This window comes from Neomonachus schauinslandi, chromosome 12 (genome assembly GCF_002201575.2).
Source record: "Neomonachus schauinslandi chromosome 12, ASM220157v2, whole genome shotgun sequence".
Taxonomy (NCBI): Eukaryota; Metazoa; Chordata; class Mammalia; order Carnivora; family Phocidae; genus Neomonachus; species Neomonachus schauinslandi.
In genome coordinates, this window is record NC_058414.1 from 25,689,289 (window position 1) to 25,716,017 (window position 26,729).

The window sequence follows — 26,729 nt, forward strand, 5'->3', positions numbered from 1 at the left end:
AAAATCAAAAACACGAGAAAGAACAAGTGTTGGCAAGGATGCGGAGAAAGGGGAACCCTCCTACACTGTTGGTGGGAATGCAAACCGGTGCAGCCACTCTGGAAAACAGTACGGGGGTTCTTGAAACACTTAAAAATATAGCTACCTTACACTATAGCGATCTCACTACTAGGTGTTTACCCAAAGAATACAAAAATACTAATTCAAAGAGATACATGCACCCTGATGTTTATAGCAGCATTATCCATAATGGTTAAATTATGAAAACAGCCCAAGCATCCACTGACTGATGAATGGATAAAGAAGATGTGGTATATACACACGATAGAATATTACTCAGCCATAAAAAAGAATGAAATCTTGCCATTTGCAACAACATGGATGGAGCTAGAGAGTAGTAGTAGTATGCTAAGCAAAATAAGTCTATTAGAGAAAGATAAATACTATATAATTTCACTAGTATGTGGAATTCAAGAAACAAACAAAGGGGGAAAGAAAAAATTGAGAGAGGCAAAGCAAGAAACAGAGTCTTAACTATAGAGAACAAAATGACGGTTACCAGAGGGGAGGTGGGTGTGGGGATGGGTGAGATAGGTGATGGGAATTAAGAAGGGCACTTGTAATGAGCACCAGGCATTGTACGGAAGTGGTGAATCACTATACTGTACACCTGAACCTAATATTACACAGTATGTTAACTGGAATTTAAAAACTTATTAAAAAAAAAAAGAACTAAGAAAAAAAATAAAAATAAAAAACTCTTGATTATTGAGTATCAAATAATTACACAAAAACAGCGGTAGGGAGAAAGAGGTATAAGGGTTAGGGAAGGGGGATTATATGAGAAATAAAATTGGGGAAGAGAAAAAAGAATATTAATCTTAAAAATTATATGAGAAAATGTCACTATATTAAAATGCTTTCCCAGAATGTTGTTAGAACATTAAAAAATAAATAAATCAATTATGACGTTCAGACATTCTAGCCTTATGTCTACACATACATATATATCTGTAGATATCTCAGTATATCCCCCTGTATGCGTATATATACACACATACGGACTATGTTTGTGTCTGTGTACTCACAAATGCACATACCCAATTCTTCACTAGTGATGGATACCACTGTTATTTCCAATAAGAGCAAGGTCTACATCTGTCTTATTCACTATTATCTCCCTGGAGTCAGAACATCACTTGGCCTAGGGTAGTTGCTTACTGAGTGAGTGAATGAATAGAATATGGTTTCAGTTTTAAAGTTACTGCTCCCTTTGGTTCTATAATTTGGCATGGGATTAACTCAGAACTGTGACTGAAGGCTTACCTTTCCATAAAAGCTATAAAAAAAATAAAATAAAACAAAACCAACCTTGGTGCTATGAACGTGTAGCCAGATTCTTCAAAATTATCCGGCTTCAGTGTTTCAGAATCTGCAAAGATAATGTTACAGGATTAGATAAGCCATCCAGAGTACGCATCCTGGGTTTCTATGACGATATGAAGGCATTAGAATGATAACCTAGTAAGAAAAAAATAAAGAGTACTTATATCCTATAAGGTCCTTAATACTGCATAACAGAAATATAAAATCCATTTTAATTTCATAACAAAAATTAGACCAGTTATATCAGAATAATGCTGTCTTAGAAGTTTCCCATTTACTAACCCTACCATAACCAAGGTATCTTTTGTATCAATGTTGCATCAGAGTTATTTCATTTAAAACTTCAACATAAAATTTTTATCAATATTATGGTAAAGAAAATGATTTTAATAAACTCATCAATGCCTTTAGTTAATTAGTAACATTTGTCATATTAGGGTGTGAATTAGTAGGTGGAAGGATAAAAGCACACAAGTATTTAAGCCTCAGAAAAAACCTAAATGTGAAATACATTGCCTATGAAAACACAAGCATATTCTTTCCCCCGTTTTTGCTGCTAAGGTTTGAGTGATCATGGAGGAAAATCTAGCAGATGAGAAGCACAGAGGATAATATCCAATAGGAATGGAAATATCAGTGGAAATGTCAAGTGCACTAAACAGAAAGAAATTGAGCAACAAGAAAATACTTGCCCTTCATTTTGCCCTTTTTGGCTGTGAAAATCCATCAGAAAGAGAAAGCAGGGAAACAAAAAAAAGAGGGTAAAGCAAAGGGGGTCACAAACAATATTTTATTCAATGACTTTCTTGAATAAAAATATTGTGCATAGATCAAAGATATATTTATGTACAGCTGTAGTCTGGAAAAAAAAAAAAAGACATCTTTCTGAAGACTGGAAGGTATGTCCTGTCCGTTACTACTCGAAAACCCTCGCTGTACTGTGGTGATTTCAAGGGTCTAGTTTGCAAAGTGTTTAACGCAGATGCAATGGTGACAACGTTAGCCTATATTCAGAAGCATTTACCAACCATCAAAGACCAACTAGCCATCCCCTCATTTATCAAGTGAAGAACTAGCTCATGCACAGTTGCTGGTTGTTAAAAAGACCATCATATCTATCTATCAAGTGAAAGCATAAATATAAAAGCCTAAATTTAGCACAACGAGAAAAAGGACTGCAGAGAGAAAAAAGAACTGACAGGGGAATGAAAGAAATTATAGTTTACTTAAAGTCAGATGTAAAAGGTAAATACACACACACACGTGTTTTTTGTTTTTTTTTTACTTTATCTTAACAAAAAATTTAGGTTGTTAGTAATAGCTGATGTATTACAAAGGATATGATGGTCATTTTACTTTACTAAATCTAGTCACCCAAAACAAAGATTACTATTGACTTAAAATACGCACTAATGTTAATAATTACTCCACATTCCAAATGATGCTTTTAAAAAAATAATTCATTAGAGTTACTGAAGATGTTATTAATTTGGAGTATGAGAAGGAAGTTAATTGCCAAACCAAAGCCAAAGACCAATGCAATTTAACTTATTCAAACAAAGTAGAAGATGTGGAGCACAATATTATTCTTGCCAAATGCAAAAAAAGAAAGAGTTAAAGCCTTATTAGCACAGTGCCATGAGTAGAGACCATATGAAACATTTTGCACCAGCTAGCAGACCCTTAAAATGACAGCAACAGAGAACACAGCACTGCAATGATTCTATGAGCACAAAGCAAGGCAGGGTAGGGTGGTGGGGATGCCAGTGAGACCGGGTACCTGCTCATATTCTATCCACGTAGAATATTTCTTGTTCCTTGCATGTTTGGAATGGGTTAGAATCATTGCTGTAGATTTGGTAGTAACACCTACTGAAATGTATAGGCCTTGGGCATTCTAAAATCTAGACAAATTTATACATCTGATACTAAGAGATAAATAGACTCTGGGGTCGCTTTCATAGTACTTACATCTGGCCTGAGTTATTGTCTCTTCTATTTTGGCTTTTATATAGTAAAAACTGTAGGTTGGTAATACCAAGGCCAAACTGCAATAGAAACAAGAGAAGCATAAACACAAACAAACAACTTAAAAAAAAAAAAAAAGACACATCCAGTTAATGGAAAATCCAAAGATCTTCCTCGTGGGAAAGAAGAGACATATTAATGTGACAGGAAAATGCATTCAGCCAATAGAGTACTTTATTCGGTCTTGCAATCCAGAGTCTTCCAGTTCTCTACGTTGTAGGGAATCAGAAGACACACAAGGAAAATAAGCTACTAAATGTGCCCATGAATTAGCTGAGAAAGAAATGTCATGTGTACTCTATTTCCAGGGAAGTGTACTGAAATACTTTGAGTGTTGAAAAGAGAGAATATTACGATTACGTTTAAAGAAAATAAATACTATACTAATTGGATACCCCTCCTTCATGAATTACACATCATGTTCAAGTGCTCTGCAGCAAATGTACGCTATTTAAAAAGTACAAATGTAAAGTATCATTATTTTTATGACACAGTGCATAAAATCATCTGAAAAATACCTCCTTTGAGGGGTTAAATACCTCCTATCTTAAGACTTTAGTTTTGAGGCAAATTCCCTGGTGTCTGCTGGTAAGAAAATTCAGATGCACTAAGAAAGACTGTCTGCTCATCCTGTTGGTTCTCATAGCATAAAGAAGGTTGGAGTATTTGAATATTATGCAGTTTGAAATAACACAACTGCTTATGTGTAATTCTTCCACCCTTGATATGGCTAATATATTTACAGTGTAGGACATAACTAACTATTCCATATCCACATTTACACTTGCAAATGACCCTCACTATGCTTTAATATCGACGGAAACTTACAAACTAATGGGTACAAAAAATGAGGGTAGAAGAAGATTCCCAGGGAACTAAGTATTTTCAAAAAGTGACACTTGATTAATGGGACCAAATGAGTCATTCAGCACTCATTTTTAATATTTAATCGGAAATTTCCCAATGCACAGGCAAAGGTGTGCATTTCTAGGCTGAGTATTTCTGCATATTTGCAGATCTTCTTTTAAATCACTCAAGTTTCATAGGCTTTTGAGAAGAGCACCCAAACTATAATCTCATTATTTACTTTTTTTTTTTTTTTAAATTGGAAAATACAGAACAGGGAAAAAAAAATAAAATTTCAGGTTTTCCTTCTCATGACTATATATGTTAAAAATTCACTCTACAAAGAGGAAAAAAAAGCAAGGGTTTATTTCCTACAATTTAATTATGCACTCGAGATAGCAAAATGAGTGGATGCTTGTTACCTCCAATTCCCACATCTTTCTCCTTCATTAAATAATTCATTGACTGTCCTTATGGGAAAAGGTCAGAGAAATAAAATGTTATGTAGATTTAATGAAAATCTCTTCGTTCACTTTATACATAACTTCCTTTAAGTGGAGGCAGAGATTAAAATTAAAATAAGCACTGCAATTAGTCTGAAAGCAAAACGACCTTTCATGATTCACTTGCCATTTATAAAATGTAGAGTAGAATTACTGAGCATTTGAAGATTGTCTCCTACAAATTCCTCTCAAGGGAAATTAGGACATTTTTATTGCTCCATCAGCATTTATTGCTAAGAGAAACTTCTAATTAAACCCGATAACGTTATATCATGTGGCTGCTAGAGTGTCACTCTCTAAGCTTGGGTTACATCTCACGTACCATAAAAATAGTGTTGGAACTCATGAGGAACACAATAGAAGTTTTAAAATTGACATATCAAATATACATTTTATTGGCCTGCATGTCTCAGGTTGTTATTAAGAGCTATACTTCATTTTATAGAAAAATACAGTCATGCTTAATTTACTTCCTTCTCAAGGCAATAGTTCGTTCTTCAACTTCTAGCAGATAAGATCTTTACCAACATTTTGAGTCAATGATGTTGTCATATGCAGTGTTTGCCGTCTCTCTCCATATAAAACCAACAGACCAAAGCTGCTTTATTTTCTCCTAGGGATTAAAGCCTAATAAAGCCAGCGGCCACCAGGTGGACGGGGAGACCGTGCAATGTTTTTGTGACTCACATACACATGGGTAACTTAGTTAAATGGGATATAATATCCTTTTCAACTCAATCATGTCTCTATAAAATGAAATTCTTCATGAAAAAAAGAGCAGTTTATAAACATAATTACTTAGTGTAATTCAACTGTGATACCTGAGTTACACCAAGGCTTACTAAGACAAAAATCACTAAATGAAATGTGGAACTTCGTTCATTAAGTCAAAACACGCCATTTCTTTTTCTTCTTCAACATAGATGTAATACTTTGCTCTACACTGTTATTTGTGAATTTATTTGTACAGCGATTCAGGGAAGTAACTTACAATGAAAACAGACTGAATCTGGCCCTAAGTTGTACATTTGGGTAGGAAACGTGTGAGGAAAACATGCCGAAGTGGGGAAGTTGGGGCTGTTCAGAGACCAGTGACTATTTGGGGAGGTAGGGGAGAGACATGACATGCACATTGGCTGGGAGAGAAATGTGAGATGAGAATATCTGACTTGGAAGTCCCAATTTAACTCGGAGGAAAATGGGAACAGAATGAAGGTTATGAACAAGGAGTGACATATGCAGAATTGGGGTATGAATCTGGCCACATTTGGTCCCATCACTGGGTGTGTGAGGGAAAGGGGTCGAATGTAGGGGACATTTGTGAAACTTTTAAGACATATTTAAGCAAGGTATGATGACAATTTAAAAATTATGACTGCCATTATTGTTGACTCATTGTCAGGATTAAAGGGATCCAGTTTTGTCTACTTTAGAATTTATTCATCTAAGAAGGTAAGGAACACTTTCCCCCACAGTGAAGAGGAGATAAACTAAGGGTTCATGTACCAAAAAACTCATCTATTGTCAATGCTATTTCAGTGAGGGCCATAGACCTGGCTCATCTGCAAACTCTCTATTACCAGCTCAGGACCAGTTAAATAGAGAAATTTGAGACCAAGCATTTAGAAAAATTTTCAACAATTTGGCAGACTAATTCTAGATCTGTGAAATCTAATAATAAAAATTTTAAGCTTGCATTTTAAAATCTTTTTTAAAGGTGATTTAGTAAATAACTTTGTTTTGTGTAAGTGTGGGTATGTCAAAAATAGTATGAGAAATAGTGATCTATGTGAATGTACGAGTGATTGACAGTGAGCCAGAAAATGAAATCTTATAGGAATGAGAGGAAGATGACATAAGATTCAGAGACAGGGATTTTAGGGAAGAGGAAGAGCGAATGAGTAACAAGAAGGAAATATTCCTTTCACACAACCTCAGTATTATGAGCATGGGAGAAGCAGGACCACAGGGAAAGCTATTCAGAAGAGTCAGACCAAGAAAGCGAAGGAAATGCTCAGCGAGTGAAGAATGGAGAACTTTCAAGGCACTAGAGGGTATTAGTCCGTCCAGCTTTCGAAGGCCCTGCCCATTGGTGTGCTCAGGATATCACAGACTTGCCACTCATGGGGAAAAATTGTGTCAACTGAGCATTTCATATCAGATCATATTACGATGTGACAAATTTTAAGTTCTTTTGCTACCTAAATATAAGTAATGTAAACTGACAATTTAAATGAGGAAATTAGTGGAAGTGATGACTACAAACTTTTAGGGGCTTGGTCAACATTTATTATTGCTAACATACATATGCAAAATGATCAAATGGATTTATATCACACAGGTTTTCATTTCTAAATTTTATATTCCTAGCTTTTTTCCATCTTTTCCAGTTTGAAAATCACAGTGATCATTTTAATACATTTTCGCACTGGAAAGAATAACTTTTCTGTTTTAATTACAATGAAAACAGTTTCTGAAAATGCAAGGACTTAATATTTATCTACTGCAAAAACTGCTACTACAAATAGGCGAAAGACACGCAACAGAATACTCTTGTATACAATACACATTTAAATCTAATTAGTTACCTGTAATCTGTGCCATTCACAGGAGTCCATGTGTATGTCCTGTTTCCTTTGTCAATGTACCTCTACAAAAAAAGTTTGACATGGTTGTTACCATCTTATGAAATCTATGTGAATTTATATGAAAAGCTGAACACTAAAATCTGTTCATAAATTCTGTGGTCATTCAATACCCTCCCTCACAAATGTCTGATCTATTCTACATTATTTGTTCTGTTATGGGTGGGATTTGTGTGCGTGTGTGTCTGTGTGAGTAAAGCAAAATTTTAGGACAAAAATAAATAGCTGTATCATGACTTTTAAAGACTTTCAAGTGCAAAATCATTTTCTAAAAAATAAATTTTAATAACAACACAGGACCAGGATATATTAGACAAGCCTCAGATATTTCCATACTAGAGTGTGTTTATGAGAAATTGGTAATATCAGGACATCAACACACTGTTTCTAGATCCAAATGTATGGTTAGCATATTACTGTTCTTAAGCCATTGTTATAGCATTTATCACAAGAGACTAATTACTTGGTACCACTGAAGGTCAGAAAAACAACTAAATCCACCAGGGAAAGGAAGTACAGAGCTCAATACCTTGATGAAAACAGAATCCTTCCTATGTCACTACTAAATACTAGTAAATAATCATTCTTTCTTCCATACAGTGACGGCATATACGCATCTTCACATTTTACAATCATTGTTTAATTTAATCAACCCCTGGACAAAATACTGTTCTTTTCGATAATTTACTGATAACATAAAAATACATAAATCTAAAAAATTTAAATTGGCAGGATGAAGGAAAATGTATGATGCCACATTCATTTTATAACAACCATACATATTGCCTTATATGTCAAATATTCCTCTGGTTTACTCAACATGTGTGGAGGATGGAGGATGGAGGGAGGGAGAACAGGAATTGGTGAGGAGGTTTTTGCACTAGTAAAATTCTTAAAAAAGAAATACTGTTCATGTATTTCATACCACTCATAAAAAATGGCAAATTAGTGTTGTTCAGCAAGTTAAAAAACAGTATATCAGATTAAGAAAATAAACATACAAGATAATGTTTTCTTTCAATATTATTATTATTATTTTTTTAAAGATTTTTATTTATTTATTTATTTGAGAGAGAGAGAATGAGAGACAGAGAGCACACGAGAGGGGGGAGGGTCAGAGGGAGAAGCAGACTCCCTGCCGAGCAGGGAGCCCGATGCGGGACTCGATCCCGGGACTCCAGGATCATGACCTGAGCCGAAGGCAGTCGCTCAACCGACTGAGCCACCCAGGCGCCCTTCTTTCAATATTATTAATAAGAAAAGTCTACAGGGGGTTAGATTATTAATAAGAAAAGTCTACATATTGGTTAGAGGAATTTACAGCAAACTGAAGGAGGAAAACATCAATGTGACTTAATACAAACAAAATTAATTTATAAGTTGAGGAAAGAATGTGTAGGTCAAAGAGTTCTTAGCAGAACAACATGGAAAAGTTGGTACAACTGCTGAATGGTTTACATCTTTCCTCAAGGAGCGAGCAGGTAAAGAGCATGGCTAAAGTCTAAGTAAAGAGAATTGAAGTTTCAACAATGACTGAAATTGATATATATATATATATATATATATATATATATATACACCTCCTCCTGTCTTCTGGTAATGGGAACTCCTAATGACATTAAATGAGAAAAGCCAAGTGCTAATGAAGGATCCTATTTGGAGCCTAGCTCCATCTTAGAAAAAGATCTGCTGAGGAATTCAAAAGAAATGTATACATTTAAAAAGGATGGCACTGTGAGGAAAAGGATATAAGTTATATAAAAACATTTAAAATTTTCAGGCTCCAAAGCCTCTGGATTCTATGTATTTTTCAAATACTCAAATATATGAATGTCTGTGTATTTACTCCACATGCGACTGATAATGGATAGACACGCTGCTCATATACAGAGTTCTTCCTCATCAATATAAAATGATATGTTTATTACATATCTGTACCAAAGATTTATGGGTATAATTGTGTTACCCCTTGATTTAATTGCAGATTTAAATGCAAGGAATTATAACATAATGTGCATAAATAGTGAAGGAAGATAAGCTAAGCAAAAGTAAACAAATAACCAAAAAAAACCCAAACCAAAATAATATATGAAACTCAACAATTAGAACATGTGCATGCAGAAATCATTTAACACATATAGCTATTAAATATTAACTTCAATTCTGCATGATTGAAATGGCCTAAAAGAACATGCCACAACATTAAATTGGGTGCTCTATTTTCTATGATGATAAAAAATGGAGACATAAAATATAATTTTCAAGAACATACTGCTAATAATGTAAAACATCAAGAAACCTAAAGCAAAATGTTTTACAAAAATTAAAAAGAGTTACAAATATATTAAAAATATCCTTCAGCAAAGAAGGCCTTAGAAACATGTGTTTACTAGAGACATCTGTTTTACAGATACTGCTTTAATAGGAAAGACAAACTACCAATATCATTATTGATCTATACATTTTATTTAAGAGTAAGCTTGACTTAATTCTTACCTCATCTTGAGATTTAACCAGAGTTCTAAATGTTTTTTCTCCATTCTCTCCGTCGATCATTTTATTTCGAATCTACAGGAAGACGAATAAAGTGATTTATTTCAAGTATTCAATTGACTACCAAAGGATGATTATTAAAGTACTGGTTTTGCAAGGTTTATACCTTACTTTAGAACAGACTGAATAAAAATAGTAGCATGGTTGTACTAATAGTTGTAGTTGTTCTTTGGGAATATTCTTTTTTTTTTTTTTTTAAGATTTTATTTATTTATTTGAGAGAGAGACTGAGATACAGAGAGCATGAGATGGGGGAGGGTCAGAGGGAGAAGCAGACTCCCCGCCGAGCAGGGAGCCCGATGCGGGACTCGATCCCGGGACTGCAGGATCCTGACCTGAGCTGAAGGCAGCCCGCTCAACCAACTGAGCCACCCAGGCGCCCTGGGAATATTCTTTAAAAGTTACCACATTATAGTCACTTTAACATGTTTTAAAATAATAAAGGTATCCTTAATTAAGTATCTTCACCTAGTCATTAATTTTTGAAAGATAATTAATGAAAGAGTGGTCAATTACTTTATGAGACTGATTGAAATGAAACTGAACCATAATAGGTTATATCACAGTCACTCAGCGGCATGAGGGTCCAAAGACTGCGCTCGGCAACATTACATGATCCTGCTCTGTCATTTCAAAACATTTTATAATAAACATTCGTTAAACACCTAAGACATCCCAGCACTGTGCCTTGGCCTTGGGTAGTAATGATAATTAAATTCTGTTGTTCTACAAGGAGGGAGTCAATGTGTAAAATGTGTAAAGCAAGTGCATATTAAAACACGCTGTGACAAATTCTAAAAGAAATACGGTGGCCTTTGCATGGATGAGAAGTTAATCCGTTTACAAGAATCTTAAAAATCTTTGCTCTGAACTGCAAGAGCCTGGTTCAAATCCTAGTCCTGCTACTTCCTGGCCGAATAACTGGACACAAGCTGTTTAACCCCTCTGGACCTAAAACATACCATCAGTACGACAAGTAATGATCATATAATAATAGTATCTATTTCAGAGGCTCTAGAGAATCCATGATTGACACATATTATGTACTTAATAAATGTTGTTACTTTTAATTATCATGGAAGATCCTCTCAGAGGAAATGACATGCGATTTTGGTTCTGAAATAAAATAGAAATTTTCTGGGTTAAGTGTACTAAGACAAAAATGGCAGCTTTTCTCCTCATGTTGCTCATGGGGTGGTTGGATGGTTAGATTCCTTCCAACTTTTCTTTCAACTCTATAGCAATGTCCTCAATCTCTATGTTGTGTAGTGAAATGTACAAGTTCCATTTGTACTGAAATACATAAAACATCTCTACCTATGGAATGCGAAAGAAACAAACTAATGTCACACCCAACTTAAAATATTGATTCCTTTCCATATGACCATTTGGATGAGAGAGCCCAGGACCTAGAAATTTTAAAGACCAAGAACATTCATCACTGTGTACATAGTACTTAGGAGAGAAGCTAACACAGCGAAGCTGCTCAGTGGATCCTGTGGAATGGATGAGCCTCGGCATCTGACCTGAGAGTACTGTCAAGGCGTACACTCACCTCCACCTTAATGTCGTTCTCTAATTCTGCATCAAGGAAATCCAAAGTTACTGGCTCCTGAGATTTGGGATTCTACACAGAAAATAATAATAATTAAGCATATACGACATTGTAAAATGCTGCTGCATAAAAATAATTTAATGTATATTCAAATATGAAAATAATTCCATAGATGTTACTTACCTAAGGTATATTAAATAGCTACATAAACATATACGGGTTTCATATACATTTCTTTTAAAATAACAATAAATAGGCTAGGGATTTGAGCTTTAGGTGTAGCGGGAAAATTTTAATTTACCGCCAACTGAAGACAGTTTCATTTCGAATGCTGTGTTAGATACTACATTTTAAAATTACCAGTTCTGTGGGAACAGGACAATTGAAGGTCCACTCACAACTTTCTTTCCTTTAATTAGGATGGGAAACGAGCAAAATAAAGCCATGTGGATAACATATTTAGCAATTAGACAAAAGCAACATATAAGTAATACACACTATTTATATTCTATAAAAAGAAATTATATGAGAGAAATCTTTTAAAAAGTATGTTTGAATTTGCTAAGTAAAACTAACTCTTCTAAACATAGTCTTCATACGATGCATAAAAAAATCGAGGTGTGCTTCAAATATTTGAATTTCAGAAATGTGACATTGTATTTTAATAAGTTAAATTAAGTAAATTTTATGAGATAAAATTTCGGGTCAAGTCACAAGCACTTGAATAAAGATAAGCTATTGTAATTAAAATCTAATGAAAATAATAACCCTTGGGTTCACTAAACAGTCTCCTGCTTTAACATCCCTTACTGCTTCTTCTTGCTGGTGTGCCATAATAAGGACAGTTAACTGGGGAACAAAGCAGATTCTTATTTTTACATAAATATATCAAAACTGTTAGCCTGGCTAATTTACCTCAGATGACATTTAAATAATTTTGTCAATCATAAAATGAACTTATTCAATTATTTGATAAACAAAACACACCCGATGCTCTTCTAACACCGCTAAGTAATAGAACATGCCATAATAGAATATCAAAGTTTATTACAATAATAAAATCCTAATAGGCGTCTACAGTTTTACAGCTACTTAATTTTAGAAACTGGGTTTTTAACGTTGACTAAAATACCACCAAAATGTGGTATTTAATGAGATAGAAGTAATAAATACAAATTATTCTGTATTAGTGCAAGGTCACTGGGATTTTAATGATCTCAGCTTCATGGGCTCTTCCAAAATATGTTCAGACTATCACTATTTTTTTTAATTTTTAATTTTCTTAAACCACCAAATGAACCAGATTATTACTATTTTAAACACTGTTTTAGAAGGACAGACTACCCAAAACAATAATATTTAAAAATATGGTAAAACTAAACACTTATTTCAAATGCTGAATGACATTATATATGGAATGTGTTTATTTTATAATTAAGAGAAAAATTCCTTCCTTCAAGGAATAACTCCATTTAAATAATGAAAGTTTATGATTCCCATGTTTTGATAAATCGGTATTCTTAACGGCAAATGAAAAACTCATCTCAACTGTGTCTGGAACTTTTATTAACAAATATGCACTGCTCATGAGCTTGATATCTGGAATCAGAAGTTTCTAGAATATTGAAAGTATTAGATTGTTTAATAGGTGATAATACTGACCATTGTTTGGACAGCAACATATTGCCTCAGAAGCAAATATTCATTTGAAATGTAGCATATTTCATAAGGAGAAAATAAAAATCAATATAAAAAATAATTATAATCCTTTACTTAAGAAACCGAACCAAGGAAATCATTAACAAAAGGATACTCTAAAGTGGACATTATTCAGAACTGCTTCTTTAAAGTCCCCTGAAAGAAATCATCTTCACACAAACACTGTAACAGCATTAAAAATTAACACACTCACTGCAAAACAAAGTCAAGATAATAAAAATGATAAAATATAAACATAAATAAGAATATTATCTTACATGCAATGGATAATGCATAGCATGACCAGACCCAAACAGCATGCAGGGACGAGGCATTTTCAGGAAGAATTGGCAATATGAAGATCATGTCCCAATCCAACATATAAAGACACAGAGAAGAAAATGAAATCATAAAAGCAAAATGTCAATGCATAACTTGTACTTTTTAAATGGCAATCTGGCTGACCATTTTTTAACAGACGAATCACAGGCACAGTAACTGAAAAATCCAAAAGCAGAATCTTCTAATAAAAAAATAGCATCAAGCAGTCTTGAGAAGTGGAATCAAGTCCCTTCTGTCTCAATACTTTTGTTTGATATTTTAATATCTAACATTCCTCATGTGTAAAATTTTAATATCAGCTGGCATAAAGACACACCATTTGTAGAACTAAAATAGGCAGAATGCTTTTACACAAATTTTAAATGGAAATACTTAGTATTATTATGAAAAATACTACCTATTTCAAAAAATACTCAGTATTATTATGAAAAATACTACCTATTTCAAAAAATACTCCCCCAAATTCAAGTCTTGTATGGTTGCCAGTTTGCCATTTGAGGTTTCCTTAGAAGGAAAACAAAAATAAAACAAACCATTTTTCAGGTTGTTTATTTTCAAATTATATCATAATATTTACATGCAATATTTGAAAGTACTATAAAAATGAAAATTCACTAAAATGTACACAAATGAAGATAATACACAAAAGAAGCATGCAAGGAGAGTAATGTAAAACAATTTAATAAAACAATATAAGACATAAATAGAATTTTAGCCTCTACGGGAATCATAAAAGCTATGAAGTCTGATACAATATAAAGATCAGATTGCACAGAACTCTAGAGCTACAAGAAAATTGAAGCTTCTTAATCCAGTGTCTCTGTACTTTAGAAGAACCTGGAAAACTTGAAATACTATTCATTAACCTGGGTCCCATCCCTGGTCATATTAAATCAGAATTTTCAGGAGAGGGAACTGGAGATCAACATGTGTATTTAAGTTCCTGGGGGAATATACAATGTAGGGTAAAAAAAAAAAAAAAAAAAGTTCTTAGCTCAATCTTCCTGCTTTTCAGGTTAAGAAATTAAAGTAAAATGGGGTTTAATGAACTACTCAAAGACCAAGTATTAGCTATAAATACAACTAATTTAAAATTCCGTTTTACTAATTCATAGTTTAATAATCTCTTCTTACTATCATACTACCTCTCCATTATAATATCACTAACTTTAAAGCAATGATAGACTTACATATAAAACATTAAGTCATACTGAACTTCCTTTGGAATTTGAAATTGTCTTACTGTACTAATTCTCTTACTATAGTATACTAAACTGGAGGAAGTATCTTTCTGATTATTTTTAGTGTGATTACAGAAATATGCATACATAAAATAACATTTAAATTTTGTTAACAGGGGCGCCTGAATGGCTCAGTCATTAAGTGTCTGCCTTCGGCTCAGGTCATGATCCCAGGGTCCTGGGATGGAGCCCCGCATCAGGCTCCCTGCTCGGTGGGAAGCCTGCTTCTCCCACTCCCACTCCCACTCCCCCTCCTTGTGTTCCCTCTCGCTGTGTCTGTCAAATAAATAAAATCTTTAAAAAATAAAAAATAAATAAATTTTGTTAACAAAAGAGAAAAGCTTTTGCCATGAGCTTGTCAGGCAATAAAAATTCACATTTATTTGCAATTCTGGACATGTTAATTAGCTTAAGGGAAACTTCTCTTACCTCTAATCCCAAATTACTTTTTAGAGATTCGAAGAAATTTTGGCTTAAATTTTATGGTTTACAGAAATTACCACATCAGAATTGTATTTTAATTTCCACTTAGAAGTTAATTTTACAAGCAACTGTTAGGATTACATGGATTTGACACTAATATCACAATATTTAAGAACAAATTCATTTTTAGAAGCCATCTCATTATGATTGCACCCTCTGCCATCATTAATAACATTTTTGCTCCAGTTTATTGAGAAATGATGCTCATCTCCAACTCATGCTCTGGAAGCTTGAGGTCAGGAAAGGCAGCATTAATCATATGCTTTTAGGAAGAGAAGCTTAATCTCAACTCTGATTTAGCAAATTTGAAGGCACTGCTAACTTCATTCACAGTTACCTGAACACTGGGTCTCCTTTTTCTTAAATTAATTGTTGGTATACCTACACCAATAGGCTGAAGCAACAGAAAGATGGTAATTCATCATGCTACATATCAACACAGGTAAGGCTTCTATCCTACAATCAATTTTGATCAGATATTTCCTTGATCAGAAACCGATTACCACAGAGTACATGATGAGTCAACAAATAAAAGTTTAAAAATATTTGTGGTGAAAAAAAAAGTTATGCTAGTAAAAATACTCAAAAAAATGGTTAGCAAAATGACTTCATATTTTCCTTTTATTTTTTCTCCAAAGAAATACATATTTGGGAAGTGAGAAAGGTAGTCTGCCTCTGACAACTTTTATGCTGATTCAAAAAAAAAAAAAAACCCAAACCAGCAAATTTTAGAATTTACATGATTCAAATGTGTTCAGATATAAATATTATAGGATTCTGAAAAGTGTTAATAGTAAACCCTTAAAATGTGTGCCTTTGTTTTCTGAAGTGTTACCAAATGTTTTATCTGTGGAACTAAAGGAGAATTTAATCCTAACACTGTAAATTTATTGTATTTTTTTTTGTAATTTTCGTAGACTTATTTTAAATATTGACTTCTAAAATGTAGATTATGTACAGTTTCCTGTACAATAAATATTTCTTAAGATTGACCAAAATTAGGTATCTAGTAAGCATACCCGATCTGGTAATTTTTATGAAACAAAATGGAAGCAATTTAAAATGCATTTGGAAACAAAGTATGATACATAATCCAGTATTTGTCAAAATGTGGTCATGGTAGAGACAGTACACTTCAAGAAGATAAATAATGATTCCTTAGAAAATTAGATAAGCAAAAGGTTTATAGCCACTTTATTTCCTGTTATAAAGCCTTTTTAAAGGATACTCATACTGCCTTCTACAAACTACAAAATTATACTGAAATAATTTAAGATCATTGTTTTAGGAAGCAAACACAAGGCATTCAGCAAAGAATATGTGTAATAACACTAAACTTTGCTCTTGTTAAATAAGGGATACTCGAAAACAGAGCATTATCTTCCTTTATTTCTACTGGTATATTTCTGATAAAAGGATTGAGAATAATTTTGTTAGTACACTAGCTGTTACCATATTGGTCCTTTGTACTTGTCAATTTCTAAAACCACTGGCTCACACTGTATCATCCTTTTATGAGGTTCTTTCTTCTACCTGTATAGCATGCACCATCACCCACACAATAGAAATCATCATGTTTAACCTAATGATGAGAATTCACAAGCACATTTAATTCACAAGCATGAGTTTCAGAAAAAAGAATACATTGATTGTTCAAACATATTTTAATGGTTTTATAAAAGAGCATTTTCTAAATATCCTTGCTGCATACTTGCTTATAATAATTTCCTGTATAAAAATATGAAAAGCTGACATACTCCTGAAGAAAAGTCACTTGGGCTGTAATAAGAGTTTCTAGAGAATTTATATTCTCGTTGTAATTTTATGAGTTTTAGTAAATTATTCCAAATCTGAGCCAAATGTATGTTGACATCAAAGAGTAAAAAAAAATTTTCTCCATAAATACTGGTTATTAGAAGAATGTATAAAAGGGGAAAACCTTTTTCAAATTACTGCCTCTAAGTGATAGATTTATATCTTTATATTGTGTGTACATTATTCTCATTATTCTTATTTTTTTGTCTCAATAATAAAGTTCCTTTTGGGGAAGGGGTTAAGAACTATAATCATAAAAATGGGGATCCTTCACACCCTTGAGCATATAACATTGTTACTGCTTTTAAATCACTTCAGTTGTGGAAATATAAATGAAAATATACTGTATATACAAAGACCAAACAATAACGAAAATTTTTTAAAAATCTTAAACAAGATTTAAAAAGATAAAAATTTTCAACTGTGACAAAATCACAGACTGTTTAGCTAATCATAAATAACTCTATTAAGAGGAACTTAACGCTGTGATACTCATAATAATGGGAAGAAATGCCTATAGCATTTATAATAATAAAAAAAAACGCGTGAAAAATAATGCAGAGTGATCAGCAGCTACATTTGATTAGCTAATATTTAGATCACGATGGATTTTATATGGAAGTAAGTTCCAAAGTGAGAAGAATTAAAATCAACACATGTATTGTAACCACTTAGTATGGTTTTGTATTCAATATCAATGGTTCTTAATTATCATTGATTTGAATATTTAGATGACTCAACATTAAATGTATGTGTGTGTTTATGCACCTACTTGTGTATGCCCTAAGATATCACTAACATGAAATACCCATGACGGAGAAAAAGATGGTAGTAAACCTAAATTCAGATATATTTCCCTCCAGCATGGGTTAAAGTATCTTCAGTATCATCTTCAAAGTTAAACAATAACTTGAAGATGTTTATAAATTACAATTACATAATATAGGAAGATTCTGCCACTTTTTGCTTCTAGATAAATATATATTCACCCCACCTGTGAAGCACTAATGGACAGTGAAATAAATTTGAGGAGATATATAGGAAAATATTTTATATCTTGGCATAAAGATTAGGGTAAAATAGTTTCTCTAAGGGAGTTTATCTCTTTTGCACAACTCCCTGATGAATAAACACTTCCCATTTCTGAAGCCCATCCCGTGGAGTTTTACTTAACTGAATTTCATTGAAGTTTTATAAGCCTGCCCAAAAGTAGAAAGACAAATCCTCTGGGAGATGAAAAGGAGAGATAATTACCAGAAAAAAGGGTGTCAGAACATGTGGCCTGAGCATAGAGGAACATTACTTCTATTTATCAGGTTCACACCCATCTGGGGCCATCTCCTCACTACCTTCCAGCCTGAATCACAACCCCAGGTGGGATGTGTGAATTTAGGCACAGGAGGATAATGGTTGTCTTTGAGGTGTGAATACTGGATAGTTAAATATTCGATAGGAATATGGGATAGCTAAATTAGTAAGAGAAAATGAAAACTGCTTTCACACTTTCATATATTATAAACTGTGGTCTTGTCATCCATTAACATAATAGATATAACATTCTTGTATATTTACTGCTATATAGTGAGTTTAAAGATGACAAACCTATTAAGAACATTAACCATTAATTTTACAGAATTGCATGAGTCACTGTAAACACATTATATACATACCTTTGGCTGAAGATTTGGATGTAGTAAAACATAACCATTAGGATCAATCGCAAAATAATAGCCATTGGGGCACAGCTGGGGAAAAAAAAAAAAAAACAACCAGAAAACTTTCAGTCTGAATCACAATCAGAAATCACATTCTTTAAAAGAAAAAATTCTTACACAATACATTTTAAAGCATGAAGAAAGATAACATGGTATCTTTATATTTTAAGATCCTTTTTAACGTTTAGCTCCTTTGTGAAGTTAAATGCACATGATTTTTGAGAATTACTCAAATGCTTTATAGACAAGTTAAATCAGTACAAAGCTCTAAAATGAAAAAGACACCCAAAGAGTAAATTTCATCTTACTGTAAAACGCGGTGTTAGTCGTTTAATATCTTCCAAAGACACATCAACTCCCATCACACCAAGAATCAGCTGGTTCTATAAGAAGATAGCAAAAAGGAAGTGTATCTTATATCAAAAATGCATATATTTGTACACAATTAATATATGCTCATCCTTTTGCTTGACAATAGGTGTATTCCATACTAGCTAAAACATGTATAAGGGTGAGACACTTATATCAGTCTACAATGATTCTCACCTCTGTTTACCCACAACTGTATCATTAACTTTAAAAAATGAAATCTTGATAAGTACAGCTAAAACAGAAGATAGGAAATTTTTATTTGATGCCTCTTGTAATCATTATCCCTAATACTTATTTTAATTGCTTCTGTACAGTCAGTTGTAGCTGTGTGTGTGTGAGAGTACTCTGTGACTCTGTGGTGTACTATGATTAAAAAAATCACAGAAATGTTCAGCCTGAAGGTATCAGTAATGTGAAATGAGAAAATAATGGTTTTGTTTTTGTTTTTGTTTTTATTTGCTATTGACAGTGCCTGCATATGTGTAATTATCCTGAAAAGTATCTGACCTCACTGTAATAAAATAGCAGAAACCCTCAAAACTGTTTCTCAGGGCTGGTAACTTCTAAATACCAAGCAATGGGTATCAAAACTTTAGTTCCAAGTCAACAAGGCTATGTGGCAAACTGCTATCATAATCTTCCCTGGGACATTAAAGATGAAAATGGTATTAAAACTTAGAATCAGGAATTTTTGTTTTAAATAGAATTATATAAATTATAAAATAAAATGTTACAAAGAAAATTATAAAATCCACTCAATAGTTATTATGAGAACACTGTGAATTTTGTGTAGGTACACAGAGACAGAGAAAGTTATGTCAAGAACTATTTTCTTTTGCCAGGGACCAATCCTACTCTAAGCAGAAATTCCTAATTAAAGCAATTCCTTAAACAGTCCATCTGAGGAGTTAGACAATTACTCTTTATGGGTTAAATTAGTTAGAACCCACAGATATTTAATAATGATAATGGTTTCCCCAAGAGAAATAACTAATGTTTTTGATGGCCACATTATTAAAATAAAGAGTTCAACTGAAATTTATAATAACTGAACAAATAAATGCAGTAGACTTTATTATGCCATAAACTGGAAATAAAGTTCCTTCCAATCTGGAATGTCAACCAAAGCATAAAATGAGTATTTAGTATTAAAAAAATCTTAATTTCTCCTGCAATCCCAAATTCTTTCTGATGCAAGCTAAGAAACAAGAATGCAACCCTCCCTCAAAATCAGGAGTATTTGAAAAATAAGGAATGGAATTTAACAAGTACAAGATACAGACTTTTCAGAACTTTAAGTTGGTAGTATCTTATTGCATTGACAATATTACCAGTGCTGCAGAAATCAACACTGTTAGGAAATTCATGAAGTATTTTTCTTGAATCTTAAAAAATAGAAAAAAAATGGAGACCTATTCATTTTAAATCAGATGCTTAACTTATGTGAGGATAAAAAAAAAACCCACTGTTTGAATGGGAGTTGGAGGAGGAATGATTCAAGAAATACACCTTTATACACAGGCTACAAACATCACCATGGTTTTGTTCTTTGGATTTTTCTTTCTGAGCTCCAAGGATAACTCAGACACATTAAAAAAAAAAAAAGGGGGGGGGGCGCGGGGGGGGAACACCACAGTATTGCCCATTTATCATGTAATTCCTCCCAGAGTCTGAACTTGTGTTCTCATCAGTTCATAGTTAAATAGAGTTAAGTTGACTCCTGGCTCTGGGGAAGCAGAGAACTTGACCTGCATTTCCTTTTTCCCAGGTGGTTATCATATAAGCAGCTGTTCCCTCTTACTTCTGGTCTCACAAGACAGTTACATTGTATGTATTTCCTTATAGAAATATCTTATCCACACTCAGCTTCAACGTCACCGTTTATCATTTATTATTATTAATTTTATCAATTAACTTTTAACCTTTAAGTTTGTCTTATTTTCAACTTGGCCCGTTATGTTGAAGACCGGAAGAGTTCCAGTAATGACAAGTCCTAGTTCCTAAAAATAGATTCACAAAGAAAAGGCAAGTCAGAATTACAATTTAAACTTTGTCATTTTGCAGTAGTCTCTGGTATCCGACACTGCATTTTATGGTTACATTATAAAGAGACACAAAGAATTATTAAAGAATTTTGAAAGCTTTTAAAAAACTTTTATTTTTATTAAAAAAAATCAATAATCAGAATCGATTAGGCAGCTATTGAAGCATGCGACATCTAAAATAGCCTAAGAGAGCATTGAGAATAATGTAAAAAAAAAAAAAAAAAATCAAATGACACTAAATATTTCAGTCACCCTGCCCTTGCACCCTTCTGTTTACAGTGATAGTTTACCTAATATCACAGGATTCCATGAGCAGGGTGATAATAAAATACCGTTTCATAGGATTTATTTGCCTTCCTTTTGGTAGCTTCATTCTTAATTCTTTCATGCCCTAAGCCAAAGGCCTCATTATACATCACAGATGTATAGCAGGATAAATAGAAGAAACATGCTATCAATACTGCATTTCTGCAATAGTCTAGGTAAATACTATGCTGTTCTAAATGCTCCTCAATACCCTCCAAAACAAATAGTGTTTTTTGACAAAGTCAAATAATATAGCCAACTGCAAGCATCGAAGCCAACAGTCTGGTCATGGAGCAAAATAAACATGAACAAAAATAATGACCTAGTGTTAATCGGCATGTAGATAATTTCAGATATTAAATTGAATCCATGGAGATTAGTTGAAATAAACTGATTTTCAAGTCAGAGGTTGTGTTTTGTTTTGTTTTTATTACTGCTATCTACAGCAATTATATATTTTTTACCATTATTTCATGTCAAAACTACATTTTCCAAAGAATCACACTTTAAAATGATTAAAATTATTGCTGAAAATTTCAAATTTGCTAAGCTGAGAAAATATTAGTTATCTCCTTGTGAATAATGACCCCAAATCCAAATCTCATGACCCTTGTTCTAATTCCAGAAGCAGCATGGCTTCATGGAGAAAATGTCTTAGGCAATAGTTGATCATCGTGCATGTGGGAAGCCCAAAAACAATGAGAACTGAACTAATGAAGAAGGACAATCACATGGAAGCTTTCGGCAGAACAAGATATGAAACTGTTTGGGACAAATACAATTAAGGAAACAACTACACATAACTGGTGTATGATGATATACATGTTGGCTCTCCATTTAGTTCTAAGCCAGAATATTCAACGATGAAAACATCCTTAAATATGCAAATTCACATTCGCAATAAAAACTTTCCACCTCAATAAAGTCAGATTATAGATAACGCATAAAACTTGTTTCCAAAACCTAATTCAGCACATATTCCTTTTGGAGAAATTTTTGAGTTACAATGTATATGCATAGTTTTATTGAAATGCTAGCATGACATATGATAAAGTATATATGGATACATTTTCTGCACATCACATTTGCATTTATATAGAGTATGGTAATTTGCTTCTAATATTACCATATTTAGAATATGGTAATATCTACCCTAAAATGAGATACTAGACTTCTAACATAGGAGACACAATCATCGACGAACTCACTGGTGCCCAATTTCTATTCTCTCATTTACTAAGAGGACAAAAAATTTGTACTCTATTCCTAGACGCTGTGCCAGTCTCTAGAGAACAAAAAAGAGAAATAAGACGTGATTTCTGCTCTCCTGGAATTTATCTGATATTTGTGTTTTCTTGATTCCAACTCTCTTCATCTCTCTCTTTTTGTCCAAAGAAGCTCACTTTATCTCTCAAATAAAAGGACCCTTCCACAACGTTGTCCCAGTCTTGTTTCTGTTCTCATCTCCCGTTAGCTCCAAAAATGACTGAGGTAGTATTTTTGCAACATACCCAGCAGTTGCTCAACTCATACCGCACCCTCTTTGTGTGGTTTCGCTACTCCCCACCAATTACAGAAACCTCACCTGGACTTACACGTTCAGCTAAACTATCACCATCTTTTTAACCTCACCCTACACCATCCCCAAATACATGGCTTCTTTCTTCTGAATTTCCAGAGTTCTTTTCGTTTTTCTCATTTTTTACATTTTGTCTTGGAATATGTTTACCACTTTTTTCTTAATGTAACCACAGCACATACTGAGCAGCATATATAGTAAATCTTCTACATGCAGAGATTATAGACATGTAATTAGAAATACAAGACAGTCACTTTTCATTCTCGTTAGTACAAGAATGCTCTGTGTGTCCACTGACTAGCCAATTCCTGTGACTTTTTTTTTGTTTTACATTTAGTTCCAGCTTACTGAACAGCGTGTTTAGAACCAAAACCTATTCCTAACATCATCTGTGCTATCAGTAAGAACCTTACCAACAACGCAGATGTGCTGGTTAATGAACTTTTGTTGGTCATAGGAAATCCTAGAGGGCATAATTATTGACTCCTTCTATCATACCCTGTCCTGTGATGGATTTGGAAAAATGAAACATTTTGACCATAGCTTTAGATGACCATGTGACCTTAAATAAATATGTGATGTCAAAGGAGCGCTGGATAGTAATTTTAGCTAGCGTTTGAGGTAAGCAAGCTTCACTTTATCTTTCTTAGCATGCAAAGCTGCTGTTAATAGTGCCTATTTTTCTTCCAACTTCCTGTATATGTTTATTTTACAAGAACCAAATGATAAGTAATTCTAAATGGATTGCATTTTGCCCTTTGGGGTCATTGCTGCATTCAGAAAAGTAGTATCAGCATATAATTGTACTCCAAGTAGGAGAAAGGGTTACTGAATCAGCATTTACTTTTCAGGGCTCAGTATTCTGGTTCTCTCTGATATATTACATTAGTCAAATCATCAATTAAGTCATCTCATCAAGATTAAGCCTATGAATAAATCTTAAGTACGATATTTACTATTTATAATTTTCACACTAGGAAGTAAAACTTACGTTAGACAAGTTATCTGAACTTAAGCTCTAGTGCTATTTTGAGCTGCATAATTCTTTGTTGTGTGCACGTGCATGGGGTGAGGGGACTGTCCAGTGTATTGTACCACTTTTAGTAGCATCCTTGGCCTCTATCCACGAGATGCCAGTAGCAATCCCTCCCCATCCCAGTCACGACAAGGGAAAACATCCAGACATATATCCAAATGGCCTGTGCGTGGCAAAATCACCCCCAGTTGAGAACCACTGCTTTGAAAGATCAAAGTATGACCTCTATTAAAATTTCAATTGTACAACGGACAACTTGACATGTTTTTGTTACACTGCACCACGTCTGATCATTTCAATGGCTTATTTCCATAAAAATCTGGGGTTGAATTTGAAAGAAGAGATTATATATAAAGAGGTTATTAGGTTTGTGATGATTTCAGAGTAGGGTAAGATTATTTGCCTATTTAATTGCGTGTACTTCTGAGCCTCGTTGGGTCTGGCTTGAGTTGTGGAGGCTATGCATGCTCCTGCTAGCTGAAGTCTACTTTAAAAACCTTTCCTCAGATTTACTCAAAGTCTGCAGTCGCAGGTATACATTCACATGACTTTAGTATTTTTTTTACATAAAAATTCAAATGAAACAAGATGAAACCAGAGAGGGAGACAAACCATAAGAGACTCAATCTCAAGAAACAAACGGAGGGTTGCTGGAGTGGAGGAGGGTGGGAGGGATGGGGTGCTGGGTGATGGACACTGGGGAGGGTGTGTGCTATGGTGAGTGCTGTGAATTGTGTAAGACTGTTGAATCATAGACCTGTCCCCCTGAAACAAATAATACATTATATGTTAATAACAAAAATAAAATAAAATAAATTCATAATGTTATTGAAATGGCCACAAATTCAAGATCTGAGGCTTGCAATCCCATATTCTTAACAGATCACCTAAAAAATAAAGCAACACTTCACATCTGTGATTAGACAAGTCTAAGTTTTTATGTATATTATCTAAATTCTAGAAAAAAAGGTTGTGACAGAAGGACTTTTAGAAAGGGTTTAATGAATTGGAAGTGATAAATGTCACCTAGAAAGAAGCAGAAATAGCTATGTGCTTTTGTTAGGACAGTCTTTGGCTGAACAGCCAATCTCTTACCAGTGCATCCAGATATACATTTGTCCATTGAACTTGCTTAGCTTTGTCTCCTGCTAACACCATTGGTCTACCCAGAACATCCAAATATTCCTATTTATTAAAAAAAAAAAAAAAAAAGGGTTAAGTGGTTGAAAAACAGAAATGCTGTACTAAAACAAAAACAAAATAACTCTACAGAAGAAAACTACCCAGAGTCAAAAATAAATATGGAATCAAAATTATTAAGAGAGTAAATCTATAATCATTTAATTCCTATTTTGGATATACCATAAATGGTATCTCTACATACTTTGAATCAATAATATTTAACTCATATTATTTATACAGTATATCTTCCCCAGTTTTTTTCTATTAACAATACATCCTTTTTTTTGAGGTACAGCCAATGATAAGTGAAATACGTTCCTTGTAAATTGCTTTATGTTAATCTAAACTATTTAAGGCTCTGTGATTTACTGGATGGAATCACACAAATGTGAAATAATAAAGCGGCCACATACTTGCTTTCATATCACAGATCGTTTGGCTGAAATTCAAAACTACATTTAAACATATCAAAAATAAATGAAATACTGTGCCAAGTAAGACATCAGAGTCAAGTGCAGCGCTGTTTCATTTCAACATAAAACACAGTCAGTATTCAGTTCCACAAATGCCATGTTATTTATGTTCAATTTTGACTTAGTCTATTTTGTGGATCCTCAGTTATGTTTAAAATTGAGTAATGATTTTAAATTATTTATGAATATTTAAAAATAATATACATTTAAATTAACTTTGTTGCTTCGATCTACAAGGTTATTTAACAGGCAAGTTTTAAACTGAATGGTTAAATGGGTGATGGGTATAAGGAGGGCACTTGTTAGGATGAGCACTGGGTGTTATATGTAAGTGATGAATCACTAAATTCTACTCCTGAAACCAGTATTAAACTTTATGTTAACTAAAATTTAAATAAAAATTTGAAAAAATAAAAAGAATTCAATAATTAAAAATAAAATAAAATAAATGGTTATAGAAAAATCATCTCCTTGTTGTAAGTTTATTTTAAATGGGTAAATAGATCTACAGGGGTTTTTTGGGACGTATCTAATTTCTGATTAGAATCTTAAATTCTGATTAGAATCCTATATAATTTGTCCAGATTAAGTATTGCTTAATTTTCTTTGTGGTACACCTGCAACTTGAAGAAACTCATTTAAATGATCTGAAATAGAACCAAGTTCAAGTTAAAATGAAACGAGATTGTCAGTAAATTTTCATTTTATTTTCGATGATGTTTTTAACATCTGAGAAGAGCAACATACACAGTTTTTTACCTGAGTTTTGGATATTTGAAAACACTTGGAACTTTAATAAAATAACAATCAATACATCACCATGATATTCATCATTTTGTTAGAAATACAGTATTATGGATCATTTTTTCATTTTCACCTATTTTATCCAATTGAGCATATTTAAAGAAGCAAAGAAACATCTTGTT

At 33.3% G+C, this 26,729-nt stretch overlaps 1 protein-coding gene across 7 annotated transcripts in view; it reads right to left on the bottom strand.

Annotated features, from left to right (window-relative positions):
* CACNA2D1 (calcium voltage-gated channel auxiliary subunit alpha2delta 1) overlaps positions 1-26,729 on the bottom strand; it is a 503,379-nt gene that overhangs the window by 36,034 nt on the left and 440,616 nt on the right. Inside the window, exons 15-25 of one of the 7 annotated variants that reach the window (XM_021689795.2) lie at positions 25,244-25,333; positions 21,105-21,182; positions 19,119-19,193; positions 18,766-18,840; positions 15,618-15,674; positions 11,517-11,588; positions 9,905-9,976; positions 7,352-7,413; positions 3,358-3,434; positions 2,079-2,099; positions 1,372-1,432 (exon numbers count right to left, since the gene is read on the bottom strand). In XM_021689795.2, the coding sequence (XP_021545470.2) occupies positions 1,372-1,432; positions 2,079-2,099; positions 3,358-3,434; positions 7,352-7,413; positions 9,905-9,976; positions 11,517-11,588; positions 15,618-15,674; positions 18,766-18,840; positions 19,119-19,193; positions 21,105-21,182; positions 25,244-25,333 (740 nt within the window). Of the gene's footprint in view, positions 1-1,371; positions 1,433-2,078; positions 2,100-3,357; positions 3,435-7,348; positions 7,414-9,904; positions 9,977-11,516; positions 11,589-15,617; positions 15,675-18,765; positions 18,841-19,118; positions 19,194-21,104; positions 21,183-25,243; positions 25,334-26,729 lie in introns of all 7 variants that reach the window. The other 6 variants (XM_021689799.2, XM_021689798.2, XM_021689800.2 and 3 more) reach the window with 6 other exon arrangements.